At 44.5% G+C, this 15,658-nt stretch overlaps 1 protein-coding gene across 1 annotated transcript in view; it reads left to right on the plus strand.

Annotated features, from left to right (window-relative positions):
• The window catches only part of LOC140716735 (uncharacterized), a 37,879-nt gene extending 24,383 nt beyond the window's left edge, over positions 1-13,496 (plus strand). Inside the window, exons 4-5 of the mRNA XM_073029542.1 lie at positions 6,153-6,158; positions 11,204-13,496. Of these exons, the coding sequence (XP_072885643.1) occupies positions 6,153-6,158; positions 11,204-13,297 (2,100 nt within the window). The 3' untranslated portion in view covers positions 13,298-13,496. The remainder of the gene's footprint in view (positions 1-6,152; positions 6,159-11,203) is intronic.
• The last annotated feature ends 2,162 nt before the right edge of the window (positions 13,497-15,658 follow it).

The following is a 15,658-nucleotide window of genomic DNA, read 5'->3' on the forward strand; positions in this document are numbered from 1 at the left end:
TTGTCACAGATTATTTTACTTATTTGGGTATTTAAATTACCAAAAAACACAAAGATTTATTTAAAGTTAATTTCTTACCTTTAATTGACCAAATTAAGCAACTTGTTACCAGGTGGTCTCCATTAACTTTGTCATTGGTTGGTCGAATTAATGCTATTAAGATGATGATATTACCCAAATTCTTATATTTATTTCAAGCATTACCAATTTTTATTCCTAAATCTTTTTTTGATATTATTGACTCCAAAATATCTTCCTATCTGTGGCAGAATAAAAATCCTAGACTAAGCAAAAAATATTTACAGAAGCCTAAGAAGGAGGGTGGTTTGAGATTTTACTATTGGGCAGTTAATATACGATATTTAATATTTTGGACACAAGAATCGACTATAGCAGCTTGCCCACAATGGGTAAATTCGGAATGTAAATCTGTACAAGACTTTTCATTGTTTTCAATTTTAGGATTTTCACTTCCTTTTTCTTTATCTAAATTGAATAAACAAATAACTAATCGTATAGTTAAACATGCATTGCGAATATGGTTTCAATTTCGTAAATTTTTTGGCTTGAAGAAGTTCACCTTATCAAGCCCTATAATATCTAACTTTCTTTTTCGGCCCTCTTTTATGGATCAAGCCTTTGTTTTATGGAAAACAAAAGGTATAACATGTTTTCTTGATCTATTTTTAGATAATAGTTTTATGTCCTTTGAACAGCTATCTAATAAATATAATTTACCTAAAACTCATTTTTTTAGATATTTGCAAGTTAGAAATTTTTTGAATAATGAGTTACAGTCTTTTCTGAAACTATGTCCATCGGACATTACGGAAAAAAATTTAGCTCTGAATCCTTGTCAGAAGGGTTTAGAGGCTATCATTTATAATATGATCATGAAAATACAGCCAGAAGTATCAGAAAAAATTAAGAAGGAATGGGAAAAAGAACTTCATTGCCTTGTACCCACTGAGCAGTGGGAGAAAATTTTACAATTAGTCAATTCTTCTTCTATTTGTGCTAAACATGCCCTAATACAATTCAAGGTTGTACATAGAGCTCATATGTCTAAGGATAAACTTGCTCGATTTTATTCTTATGTTAATCCAACCTGTGACAGATGTCATTCTGAAGTCACTTCATTGACCCACATGTTTTGGTCTTGCCCTTGTTTGCAAAATTACTGGAAAGATATTTTCAGTACTATTTCAACAGTTCTGAATATCAATTTCCAACCGCATCCTGTTACTGCAATTTTCGGTTTACCAATGGTGGATAATAGTCGTTTATCCCCCTCATCTCGACGGATGATTGCATTTGTTACATTAATGGCTAGAAGATCTATTTTATTGAATTGGAAAGAAATTAATCCTCCAACTATATTTCAGTGGTTTTCTCAAACTATCTCTTGTTTGAGCTTAGAAAAAATTAGAAGTGTTGTCTTTGACCCTTCAGTTAAATTTGAAGAAACTTGGAGACCATTTATTCAACATTTTCATATGAGTTAAATTGTCTTTTCCTAAACCTCACTTTTATTATCTTTAATTATTTGGATGGAGGTTCGGAGTTATTGGCACTACTGTATATATTTGACAATGCAATGGCCCATGTTGGTTAGTTTTCTGGTTTTTTTTTACTACTTTTCTTTGCAATTACCATGTGTTTGGGAGGTTATGATATATTGATTGTCATCTATTTGAATGTTTATTTAAACTATTAACTATGTACTCTCAAACTCTCTGTATTCATGTTTCATTTATGTTTGTTTAAAAATTAATAAAAAGATTTAAAAAGAAAAGAAAGGATGGCATGTTGTCTCCTGCATGCAAGGTTCTGATATATGGGCTGGTCGAGTAACGAGGTTCTGCAAAGGGAGTTCAGGGAGTGAGCTGCTAAGTTAAAGGGCAGCTCATCCAGGGCTGTGATCTCAGGACTGTCATCTGTGCCACGTGCCAGGAATCGGAAGATTATACCGTTTAACACATGGCTAAGGAGTTGGTGCAGGAGGGATCTTCTGAGCTGGTGAGGATTGTTGTGTAAAGAGGAGTGCGAGTGTGTTGGGGGGGGGAGCACATCGTTAATGGAGTGCGACTGCGCAGGCAGTCTCTCACACACAGACACATGCAGTGGAGTGAGAAGGGAAAAGGGGAATGAGGAGGATGGAGTTAGGGCTCCTTCACAAAGTCCCAGACTCACCCACCCCACCCCCTTTGGAATTGGTCCCATTCCTTGGGGGCTGGGAGTGGGCACTGAGTTGCCTTGTCAAGAAGACAGCATCAGGTTAACACGCTTTGATAATAAATTTACGTTGAACTTGAACATTGAAATGTATTTTTTGTAAAACATGTCTTCTTCTTCTCTATGTGGTTTGTGCGTTACACGCTTGGGTGATCATGGCTTTCCACATCGAACAATCGCACGCAGCATCAATGGTATCTCGCACACATAAATCTGTTAGTTCTTTCACAGTGTCCATATATTTTCTTTTTTGCCTTCCTGTTCTGCATTTCCCAGGCATACGGCCTTGTAATGTAAGGCATTCTATTTCTCCCTTTCTGATGACGTGGCCCAGTAATTTATGTTTCCTCTCACTCAAAGTTCTTATTAAAGATCTTTTTGTATGGGCACGTTGGAGCATTATCTCATTAGTTACCCTATTCCTATATGATATTTTCAGCATCCTTCTAAGAATCTGCATTTCTGTTGCTTCGAAGTTTCTTTGGAGTTCTGGTGTTACAGTCCATGTTTCTGAAGCATACAGCAAGATTGACCAGATGTCACATTTTAGTGGCCTAAGCCTTGTTATCATAGAATTGTGTCTGTTGGTAAAAGTCGGTTTCATTTTTTAGAAGTTGGTTTTGGTAATACCAATTCTTCTTTACTTCCAGCATCTCATGATATAGACAGATAGACAGACATACTTTATTGATTCCGAGGGAAATTGGTTTTCGTTACAGTTGCACCAACCAAGAATAGAGTAGAAATATAGCAAAATCAAACCAGAAGTAATGAAATAATAATAAGTAAATTATGCCAAGTGGAAATAAGTCCAGGAACAGCCTATTGGCTCAGAGCGGCTGACACTCCGAGGGAGGAGTTGTAAAGTTTGGTGGCCACAGGCAGGAATGACTTCCTATGCATCTCGGTGAAATGAGTCTTTGGCTGAATGTACCCCTGTGCCTAACCAGTACATTATGGAGTGGATGGGAGACATTGTCCAAGATGGCATGCAACTTGGACAGCATCCTCTTTTCAGACACCACCGTCAGAGCGTCCTGTTCCACCCCCACCACAAACTTACAAACTTACAAATGAGTTTGTTGATTCTGTTGGTGTCTGCTACCCTCGGCCTGCTGCCCCAGCACACAACAGCAAACATAATAGCACTGGCCACCACAGACTCGTAGAACATCTTCAGCATCGTCCGGCAGATGTTAAAGGACCTCAGTCTCCTCAGGAAATAGAGACGGCTCTGACCCTTCTTGTAGACAACCTCAGTGTTCTTTGACCAGTCCAGTTTATTGTCAATTCGTATCCCCAGGTACTTGTAATCCTCCACCAGGTCCACCACCAGCTCCTTAGTCTTTTTCACATTAAGCTGCAGAGTATTCTGCTTGCACCATGTAACAAAGTTTCCCACCGTAGCCCTGTACTCAGCCTGATCTCCCTTGCTGATGCATCCAACTATGGCAGAGTCATCAGAAAACTTCTGAAGATGGCAAGACTCTGTGCAGTAGTTGAAGTCCGAGGTGTAGATGGTGAAGAGAAAGGGAGACAGGACAGTCCCCTGTGGAGCCCCAATGCTGCTGACCACTCTGTCTGACACACAGAGTTGCAAGCACACGTACTGTGGTCTGCCAGTCAGGTAATCAATAATCCATGACACCAGGGAAGCATCCACCTGCATCACTGTCAGCTTCTCACCCAGCAGAGCAGGGCGGATGGTGTTGAACGCACTGGAGAAGTCAAAAGACATGACCCTCACAGTGCTCGCCGGCTTGTCCAGGTGGGCGTAGACATGGTTCAGCAGGTAGACGATGGCATCCTCAAATCCTAGTCAGGGCTGTTAGGTGTACTGGAGGGTGTCTAAGTGTGGCCTAACCATAGGCCTGAGCTGCTCTAGAACAAGTCTCTCCAGGGTCTTCATGATGTGGGAGGTCAATGCCACCGGTCTGTAGTCATTGGAGCCACTGGGGCACGGCGTCTTCGGTACAGGGACGAGGCAGGACGGCTTCCACAGCACAGGAACCGTCTGGAGACTCAGGCTCAGGTTGAAGACATGGTGAAGTACCCCACATAGCTGGGGGGCACAGGCTTTGAGCACCCTGGGGCTGACACCATCCGGGCCTGCAGCCTTGCTTGGGGGTGGAGAAGTTTCAGTTGTCTTCTCACCTGTTCAGTTGTGAAGCCCACCGTGGTGGTTTCAGGTGGCGGAGGGATGTAGTCATGAGAGCAGGGTGGGAGGCTGTGAGGAGGGGTAGGAGGGGAGAGTGGAGTATGTGTTGGTTGGGGGTTGACAACAGATGAATCATGTGGGGGATGGGCAGGGGCCACAGTGTCAAATCTGTTGAAGAACAGGTTAGGTTCGTGGGCCCTGTCCACACTGCCTTCAGCTCCTCTGTTGTTAGTTTGCCAGAACCCAGTGATGGTCCTCATCCCACTCCAGACCTCTCTCATGTTGTTCTGCTGGAGTTTCCACTCAAGCTTCCTCCTATACCTGTCTTTAACCTCCCTCAACTTGGCTTTCAGGTCCCTCTGTATTGTCCTCAGCTCCTCCCTATTTCCATCTCCAAACGCCCTCTTTTTAGTGTTCAGGATGTCCTTAAAGTCCTTTGTTACCTATGGCTTGTTATTTGAATAACGAATAACAAGTAACAATATAAAGCTACCAAGGTAATTGAAACTGGCCTTTTGTTCATCCGCTTGGTTACTGATGTACAACTTGCCGTTGGGAGTGTCCTGCTGTTTTGATATTACCATACTTTTTTTTTCAGTTGATGGTTAGACCAGAATCTGCACTTGTTTGCATTACTTTGGGTAGGAGGATTTGTAGGTCTTCTGTAGCACTTGCTATTAGGATGGTATCGTCCGCATATCTTATATTGTTGATGTTAACACCTCAAATTTTTATCCCATCTGGGTCTTCTATTTCTCTGAGAATCATTTCACTATAGATATTTTAAAATTCCAATGAGGCAACGCATCTCTGTCTAAATCCTTTTTGAATTTTAGTGCAACTACTTATATTATCATAAATTTTTACACTGCCATTTGGTTCCAATATGAATTGTGAAGTAGTTGTTGTTCCCTTCCATCAGTATTTAGTTTAGCGAGAATTTGAAATAATACAAAGTATCAAAATGTCTTATACCATATTGGGCGATTTCCGATCGGCTGCTTTTAGTTAAATTAAGGGTTAACCCTTTTAACATCAGCATAATCCAAACCTACGCACCAACAAATGATGGGGACGAACAGGATAACAACAAGTTTTATGAAGATCTCGACAGGGCAATGTAAATCTCAGGATATAAAACTAGTCATGGGAGATTTTAATGCCAAAGTTGGACAGAAAACGGTTGATAATATTATAGGACCCTTTGGACTAGGGGAGAAAATTGAAAATGGAGAAAGGTTTACTGACTGGTGTGTCAGATACAACCAAGCGACCACCAATACTTGGTATAAAAACCATCCACGTAGATTGTGTACTTGGATTAGCCCTGGAGATAGAACAAGGAATCAAATAGATTTCATTACCGTCAATGAACCCTTTAGAAATAGTATCACAAATTCTAAATCCTTCTCAGGAGTAGACTGTTGTTCAGATCACCATCCAGTAATAGCTACCATCAAAACAAAATTAAAGAAACTGAAACGTGGAAAAAAGAGAAGTCGGTATTGGGAGAACAAAAAAAAAGATAGCATACTTAGCAACAATTCAAGACAGCTGTAGAAGAACACCTCAACGAAAACGAAACAACACCTATTTGGGACAGATTTAAATATGCTATACAGCAATCAGCAGGGGAGATAATCCAAATACAAGAAACACAACACACCAACAAGGGGTGGATAACCCAAGAAATTCTACATCTGATGGAACAAAGAAGGTTAGTGAAGAATAATGAAGTGCATTTCAGCGAGCTAAACAGACAAGTGTGCTATATTGCAAAGGAAGAAAGGCTAAATCAAAAATGCAATGAAGCAGAAGGCCATATTAACAACGGCAAAGGAATGGACAAGAAAATTAAAGAAATTATGGAATTAAGAAAACCTCCTCTACAGAATGCATAAGATCAGCAGACAGATCCAGATGAAGTATGTGGGAGGAGGATTCAGTATATAGAGCAGCTGCCTGAGGATAATAGAGGGGAACCCCCAGATATTAAACACCCTAATTCTGGCCCACCTATTACCAAAGAAGAAAAAACTAAAGCAATGTAAAGCATGAAACGTGGTAAAGCCACTGGACTTGAGGAAACCTCAGTTTACAAGCCCTAGAAGATCTGGGCATAGATATTCTTTTTGAACTGTTTAATGGCATATATGAGTCTGCTGTATTGCCTGATGATCGCTTGAAATCTGTACTTATAGCTCTGCCAAGAATTCCTGGAATTATTGACTGCGAAAATTATAGAACAATCTGTCTTAAGATTCACCTAATAAAGATTTTGTTGAGAATTGTTCTGAGATGAATTAAAAATAAGTTAAGGCCAGAAACTTCCAAGTAAAACATGTACTGATGAGAAATGGTCTCAGTGAAGGTTCGAGAGTGGTAAATGAACCGGTGTTCAGCCCCACAGCTCTGTGCCAAACAAGAACCCCTGTCTGAGTCTGTCCCATCTGTCTGTGCTTGACAGTGCCAGTGTCTTTTATTTTCCTTCTCAACCTCGTTCTCCTGCCTTCTCCCCATAACATTTGACGCCTTTACAGAAAATCTTTGGGATCAACGGCAATACGCAGATTCAACAGTTCATCTTTCTGCGACAGGAGAACACACTTCAGAGATCAACAGTATTTCATACATTATTATTGCGCATTGGTGCAGTATTATTGTGTATATTATTATTCCCGGTTTATTTTTAATAAAGTCTGCACACTGCTAATTGTGTTTCTAAATGTCGCTAATGTAACGAAAGAATTCCCCACTCGGGATCAATAATGTATTTATTTATTATTATCAACATCATCGTGATTATTCTGCAGTCCTTTATCTCTTTCATCAATTTTCCCAGCTCTTTACTTCACGCCCGACCAATCTGATGTATCACCTCCCCTCCACCCCACATTCTTTCTCCCTCCCTTCCTTTCCAGTCCTGAAGAAGGGTGTCGGTCTGAAACGCCGACTGTTCTCTCCCCTCCATCGTTGCTTTCTGCCCCCCCTGAGTTCCTCCAGCATTTTGTGGGTGTTGCTTTGGATTTCCGCATCTGCAGATTTTTTTTAAAATCCTATTTAAACAAATGCGCATGCGTGGGCGTCACAGCCCGTCGCGAATATTGCGCATGCGCCCAGTAGATGAGAGGCTCGCTGGGATCGGACGCAGGTAGGAGCGGGGCCGCGGGTGGGAGCTTAATCACCGGCGTTTGCACCGCGATTGAAGGAACATTACTATGAGCTCCGACCCCACAGGTCCGGCACCTCAGGACAGTCCCAGCCCCACGATTTTCCCGAGTGACGGGGAGTTTACGGCTGATTGAGAGCTGGCGGCGCCGCCATTTCTGCGGCGCATGCGCATTGCTGGGTCCTTAGATGGCGGATAGACAGCTTACTTGTTCTTGGTGTCTGCTGGGTAAAGAGTCAGCCATGGGTGACACTACCAGCATTGTCCCCTTAGAATATGCCCAAATACTTCGACCTCCAGTCATGCCAATCCGAGGATCAGTACCTCGGAACAAAAATATACTGTCCAGTCAGTGGAAATGTAAATTAGTGCTGTATGGCTAAAAGAAATCCTCCCGTCAGCTTTAGTTCTCTGTTTAAATAACGATATGAAACACCTTGTTCTTGATGACAAGTGACTTGTAGCTTGCACATCACAAAGGTGCCACACACCAATGAGAATAACTACTGCCCACCCCTTCATAGTCATTGCCATCGATGGGTTCATCACTGTCAATCAGCTGGGGGTGGGAGGGGATCCCAGTAATTATAAAATGTCCAGGATCCGACATGTAGTAACAAGTTCACTTTGTTGTGTTGTGGAGCATGACCAGCACTTGAAATGATACCAAAAATCAGGACAAATTGAGCCAAGACACAGGTTGATTGAAGGCAGAAATAGCCTACTCTCATACAGAGGGAATACAGTCAGAGAATTTGTTGGTCAGTCAGGATGCCTGATCCGTGACTTGTTAGAAGATGAGGAGTTCATATCTAAACATATGAACTTGTCATATGGTCGGCCGACAATGTCATGCTGACCATAAAACCTACTCTCAAAACTGTCTAGAGTTTGACTACCACATAGACCTCTATTATTCTAAGCTCCATGTAGGCACCTAACAGTGTCTGAAAAGACCCTGATTGTATCCGCCTCTACCTTTGAAAAACTTACCTCTGGTATCCCCCTTGTACCTACTTACATGCATCTTAAAACTCTGCCCCTGCATGTTAGCTAGCTCAGCCCTGAGAAAAAACCTCTGGCTATCTGCTTGATCAATGCCTCTCATCATCTTATACAACTCTCCTCTGAACCCTTTCCAGAGTATCCACATACTTCCTGTAGTGAGATGATCAGAATTGAACACTGTACAAAAGTGGGGTCCAATGAAAGCCTTATATATCTGTAACAGTACCTCACCGCTTTTGAATTCAGTCCTATGGTTGATGAAGGCTTTCTTAAAAACATTGTCAACCTGCACAGCAGCTTTGCATGTACTATTGACACGGACTGCAAGTCCTCACTGATCCTCCAAACTGCCAAGAGTCCTATCATTAGTATTGTATTCTGTCTTCAAATTAGACCTACCAAAATGAACCACCAGGTTGAACTCCATCTGCCAATTCTCAGTCCAGTTCTACATCCTATCGATGTCACGCTCTACTGTGACAACCATTCAGACTATCCACAGCACCCACTACATTTGTGTCATCGACAAACTTACAAACACACCCTTCTACTCCTCATCAAGGTCATTTTTAAAATTCACAAAGAGGAGGGGTCCCAGAACAGATCGCTGCAGAATCTCACTGTTCACCATCCTCCATGCAGAACACAAACCATCAACAACCACCCTGTGGCCAAGCTAGTTCTGGATCCACAAAGCAGGTCTCCTTGGGTCCTTCCTCATTACTTTCTCAATGAGCCTCGTATGGGGAACCTTATCAAAAGTCTTACTGAAAACCACGTACACTACATCCAATGTTCTACCTTCATCAATGTTACATCCCCAAAGAGTTCAATCAGGTTGGTAAGGCATGACCTGCCCTTGACAAAGCCATGCTGACTACCCCTAATCTGATGCTCGTAAGTCCTCCCGCTTAGGATCTTCTCCAACAAATTGCCCACGACTGATGCAAGACTCACTGGTCTATAATTTCCTGGGTTACCTTTTTTCTGTTTGTTAAACAATCCTCGGGTGCTTCTCCCATCCCTATTGATGATACAAAGATCATCGCCAGATGCTCAGCAATCTCCTCCCTCACTTCCAACAGTCACCTGCAGTATATCTCAACTTGAGTTGAACTCAGTAATGCCAGAGCTCAAATTGAGTGAAGATCTTATAGAAACATGTAAAATTATGAAAGCGATAGATAAGATAGAGGCAGGAAAGTTGTTTCCACTGGTAGGTGAGACTAGAACTAGAGGACATCACCTCAAGATTCAGGGCATTTGGGATGGAGATGTGGAGGAACTGCTTTTCCCTGAGGGTGGTGAATATGTGCATTTCTCTGCCCAATGAAGCACTGGAGGCTTCCTCAGTAAATGTATTTGAGACAACGTTGGATAGATTTTGCCATAGTAGGGAGATTAAGGGCGATGGAGTAAAGGCAGGTTGGTGGAGATGGGCCAGATGACGTTCTCGTGCTCCAATTTCTTATGTTCTGACCACAGACTAAAATCTCACCTGAATAATTGTTCTTCACCCACTGATGTCCTTTCAATTATTCTTACAGGTCTGAAATGGCAGAACAGTTGTGCAAGGGAATCTCAACATGTCAGTTTTGCTCTCTCTGACCGGATATATAAGGAGTGACCAAATATTTTCTTTGCAAGACCAACACATCTGTTGTCGATCCTTGGAAATGAAGAAGTATTTCATCCCATCTGGAAATGTGTTTTCTGTCTGAAATGAAGTTTTCTTTTCTAACTCAGTGTTACCTACTGGAACCGGGGTGCTGAGAAAACACCAGCAGTTGTTCACTGAAGATCAGTTCTTCAATTGCAGTGAGATATTATTCTCCTTCTCTCAGTGTGGGAAGGTATTCACTCACAGCCTACCCACAGACACACCAGTGAGTTCACAGTGGGGAGAGGCCATTCACCTGCTCTGTGTGAGGGAGGGGAACTACTCAGTCATCCAGCCTGAAGATACATCAGCAAGTTCACACCACAGTGAGATGTTCCACCTGTTCTGACAGCGGGAAGTAATTCATTCTGTCATCGGTGCTAAATACACATCTGAAAATTCCCCAGTGAGAAGACAGTAACCTGTTTACATGGTGGGAAGGCATTCACACACTTAACCATGCCACAGTGACACCAGCAAGTTCACACCGGGGAGAGGCCAATCACCTGCTCTGTGTGGGAAAGGGGTCACTCAATCATCTCAACTGAATGAACACCAGTGAGTTCACACTGAGAAGATGCCGTTCACCTGCTCAGACTGTGGGAAGGTATTCACTCACTCGTCCACACTACAGAGACACCAGCGAGTCCACACTGGGGAGAAGCCATTCACTTGCTCCGAATGTGGGAAGGGATTCACTGATTCACACTACCTTGTGAAGCACAGCCGAATTCACACTGGGGAGAAGCCATTCGTGTGCTCCGAATGTGGGAAGGGATTCACTGAGTCATCTAACCTGAAGGTACATCAGCGAGTTCACACTGGGGAGAAACCCTTCACGTGCTCTGAATGTGGGAAAAGATTCACTCAGTTATCTCAACTGAAGGTACATCAGCGAATTCACACTCGTGTGAGGCCATTCACGTGCTCTGAATGTGGGAAGGGATTCGCTGATTCAGACTCCCTTGTGAAGCACAGCCGAATTCACACTGGGGAGAAGCCATTCACGTGCTCCGAATGTGGGAAAAGATTCACTCAGTCATCTAATCTGAAGGTACATCAGCGAGTTCACACTGGGGAGAAACCGTTCAGCTGCTTGGAATGTGGGAAGGGATTCACAAAGTCAGGCACCCTTATGAGGCACTACCAAATTCACACTGGGGAGAAGCCATTCACGTGCTCTGAATGTGGGAAAGGATTCATTCAGTCATCTCATCTGAAGGCCCATCAGCAAATTCACACTGGGGAGAAACCATTCAGCTGCTCTGAATGTGGGAAGGGATTCACTCTGTCATCCAACCTACAGAGACACCAGCGAATTCACACTGGAGAGAGGCCATTCACCTGCTCTGAATGTGGGAAGGGGTTCACTCGGTCATCTCAACTGAATGAACACCAGCGAGTTCACACTGAAATGACGCCGTACACCTGCTCAGACTGTGGGAAGGGATTCACTCGCTCATCCACACTAAAGAGACACCAGCGAGTTCACACCGGGGAGAGGCCATTCACTTGTTCTGAATGCGGGAAGGGATTCACTGATTCATACTCCCTTGTGAAGCACAGCCAAATTCACACTGGGGAGAAGCCATTTATTTGCTCTGAATGCGGGAAGGGATTCACTGATTCATACTCCCTTGTGAAGCACAGCCGAATTCACACTGGGGAGAAGCCATTCACTTGCTCTGAATGCGGGAAGGGATTCACTGATTCATACTCCCTTGTGAAGCACAGCCGAATTCACACTGGGGAGAAGCCATTCACGTGCTCTGAATGTGGTAAGGGATTCACTGATTCACACTCCCTTGTGAAGCACAACCGAACTCACACTGGGGAGAAGCCAATCATGTGCTCTGAATGTGGGAAGGGATTCGCTGATTCACACTCCCTTGTGAAGCACAGCCGAATTCACACTGGGGAGAAGCCATTCACATGCTCTGAATGTGGGAAGGGTTTCGCTGATTCACACTCCCTTGTGAAGCACAGCCGAATTCACACTGGGGAGAAGCCATTCACATGCTCTGAATGTGGGAAGGGATTCACTGATTCACACTCCCTTGTGAAGCACAGCCGAATTCACACTGGGGAGAAGCCATTCATGTGCTCTGAATGTGGGAAGGGATTCACTGAGTCATCGAACCTGAAGGTACATCAGCGTGTTCACACTGGGGAGAAGCCCTTCTCGTGCTCTGAATGTGGGAAAAGATTCACTCAGTTGTCTCAACTGAAGGTACATCAGCGAATTCACTCTCAGGAGAGACCATTCACATGCTCTGAATGTGGGAAGGACTTCCCTGATTCAGACTCCCTTGTGAAGCACTACCGAATTCACACTGGGGAGAAGCCATTCACGTGCTCTGAATGTGGGAAAGGATTCACTCAGTCATCTAATCTGAAGGTACATCAGCGAGTTCACACTGGGGAGAGGCCGTTCACATGCTTCGAATGTGGGAAGGAATTTGCTTGGTTATCTGGACTGATTACACATCAGCGAGTCCACACTGGGGAGAAACCGTTTAGCTGCTTGAAATGTGGGAAGCGATTCACAAAGTCAGACACCCTTGTGAGACACTACCAAATTCACACTGGGGAGAAGCCATTCATGTGCTCTGAATGTGGGAAAGGATTCATTCAGTCATCTAATCTGAAGGCACACCAGCGAATTCACACTGGGGAGAGGCCGTTCAGCTGCTCTGAATGTGGGAAGGGATTCACTCGGTCATCAGACTTTAAAGTACATCAAAGAATTCACACTGGGGAGAAACCATTCAGCTGCTCTGAATGTGGGAAGGGATTCACTCGGTCATCTGACTTTAAAGTACATCAACGATTTCACACTGGGGAGAAGCCATTCACGTGCTCTGAATGTGGGAAAGGATTCGCTCAGTCATCTCATCTGAAGGCACATCAGCGAATTCACAGTGGGGAGAAGTCATTCCGCTGCTCTGAGTGCGGGAAGGGGTTCACTCGGATATCAGACTTTAAAGTACATCAACAAATTCACACTGGGGGACACCACTCACCTGTTCTAAATGTGGGAAAGGATTTGCTCAGACATGTCTATTGAATGAACATCAGCGAGTTCACAATGGGTGAGAAACTGTTCAACTGATCAGACTGTGGGAAGGAATTCACTCAGACATCTCACCTACCGACACACCAGACTGTTTTCAGCAGTGAGAGGACGTCGACCTGCTCAGACTGTGGGAAGGCATTCACACACTGATCCACACTGCAGAGACAGTGATGGGTTCACACTGTGGGGAGGGTGGTCACCTGCTCAGACTGGAAAGTCATTCACACACTGATCCACACTGCAGAGACAGTGATGGGTTCACACTGTGGGGAGGGTGGTCACCTGCTCAGACTGTGCGAAGGCATTCACACACTGATCCACACTGCAGAGACAGTGGTGGGTTCACACTGTGGTGAGGGTGGTCACCTGCTCAGACTGTGGGAAGGCATTCACACACTGATCCTCACTGCAGAGACAGTGGTGGGTTCACACTGTGGGGAGGGTGGTCACCTGCTCAGACTTTGGGAAGGGATTCACACACTGATCCACACTGCAGAGACAGTGGTGGGTTCACACTGTGGGGAGGGTGGTCACCTGCTCAGACTGTGGGAAGGCATTCACACACTGATCCACACTGCAGAGACAGTGGTGGGTTCACACTGTGGGGAGGGTGGTCACCTGCTCTGAATGTGGGATGGGTTTCAATTTAGTCATCCATCCTTGTGTCCCCCTACCGAGCTTTGACCCATCGCTAATCGGAAAGATCGGAGTCTAGAGAGGACGTAATTCACTCAGGTTCACCTGGTTGAATTAACCTGAAGGTACATCAGCCTGAAGGTTCACCTGGTTCAGGGCAGGTTATTTTTGAGCTTTCAGCAGTGGCCAATCAGCATTCAGGATTGGCTATCAAGAAGATCTTAAAGTCAGGCAGGAGCAAGTGGAGCGGTCACTGTTGGAGTGGACAGAGTTGGAGCGGAGACATTGAGGCTTTAATTCTTTGAGGTTTCAGTGAGGAGAGCCTTCAGTCAGAGAAGGCAAAATCATCATGGAAGTAAATTTTTATCTTAACATTTGCTCTGAACAGTAGAGATGCCAGGCAGTTTAGATGTGGGAAGGCAGGGGACCCTCCTGTGTCCCTGATAACTACACCTGTGAGAAGGGCATCCAGCTTCAGCTCCGAACAATCCACATTACGGAGTTGGAGCTGGAACTGGATGAACTCCAGATCATTCGGGAGGCTGAAGGGGTGATAGGTAGGACATTTGAGAGGTCGTTGCACCCAAGGAGCACGGCACAGGAAACTGGGTAACAGTCAGGACGGGTAAAGTGGGAAACAGCGAGTGCAGTTTACCTCTGTGTCCATCCCTCTGAACAACACAGATATCACTTTAGGTACAGTCGGGGATGGTGGGATGACCAAGTAAAGGAAAGTCACAGCAACAGGGTCTCTGGCACTTAGTCTGGCTCTGAGACTGAGAAGGGAAGGGTAGACAGGAGGTGAGCAGTAGTCATGTGATTCGATAGCTATGGGAACTGAATGGATGTTCTGTGGGTGAGAATGAGAATCCAGGATGATATGTTGCCTCCTGCGTGCTCGGGTCTGTGACATCTCCGGTCGAGCGCTCAGCGTTCCTCAGGAGGGTCGTGGTCCATGTGGGTGCCAATGAGATGGGCCGGTAGAGTAACGAGGTTCTGCAAAAGCAGTTCAGGGAGTGTGCTGCGAAGTTAAATGGCAGCTCATCCAGGGCTGTGACCTCAGGACTGTCATCTGTGCCACGGGCCAGGAATAGGAAGAATAAACTGTTTAACACGTGGCTAAGGAGTTGGTGCAGCAGGGAGGGCATAAGATTTTTGGATAATTTGAGCCCGCAAGGATTGCTCTGTGCACGGGAGTGTGAGTGCGTTGGGGAAGAGGGCTTATTGTTGAAGGAGGGTGAAGTGGGCAGGCAGTTCTCTCTCACAAACACATGCAGTGGAGTGTGAAGGAAGGGGAGTGAGAAGGATGGAGTTAGGGCTCAGAAGTCCCAGATTCACCCACCCCTCCCTCTCTGGCATTGGTCCCGTTACCATCCCAGGCTGGGGATGGGCATTGAGTTACATTGATAACATGTTTGTAAATTGTTCGATAACGTCTGGTTAACACACTTTGAAAAAAAAAATTACATTGAACTTGAACATTGAAAGTATTGTTTGTGAAAAATGTGCTGATGAGAAATGGTCTCAGTGAAGGTCCGAGAGTGGAAAACGAACCGGTGTTCAGCCTCACTGCTCCGTGCCAGACAAGAACCCCGATCTGTGTCTGTCCCATCTGTCTGTGCTTGACACGTCTCACTCTAATGTTTCCTTTTTCCGTACCTGTCCCAGTGTCTTTTATTTTCCTTTTCAACCCCATTCTCCTGCCTTCTCTCCATA

The sequence above is a fragment of the Hemitrygon akajei genome, chromosome 26 (assembly GCF_048418815.1).
Source record: "Hemitrygon akajei chromosome 26, sHemAka1.3, whole genome shotgun sequence".
In the NCBI taxonomy this organism is placed as follows: Eukaryota; Metazoa; Chordata; class Chondrichthyes; order Myliobatiformes; family Dasyatidae; genus Hemitrygon; species Hemitrygon akajei.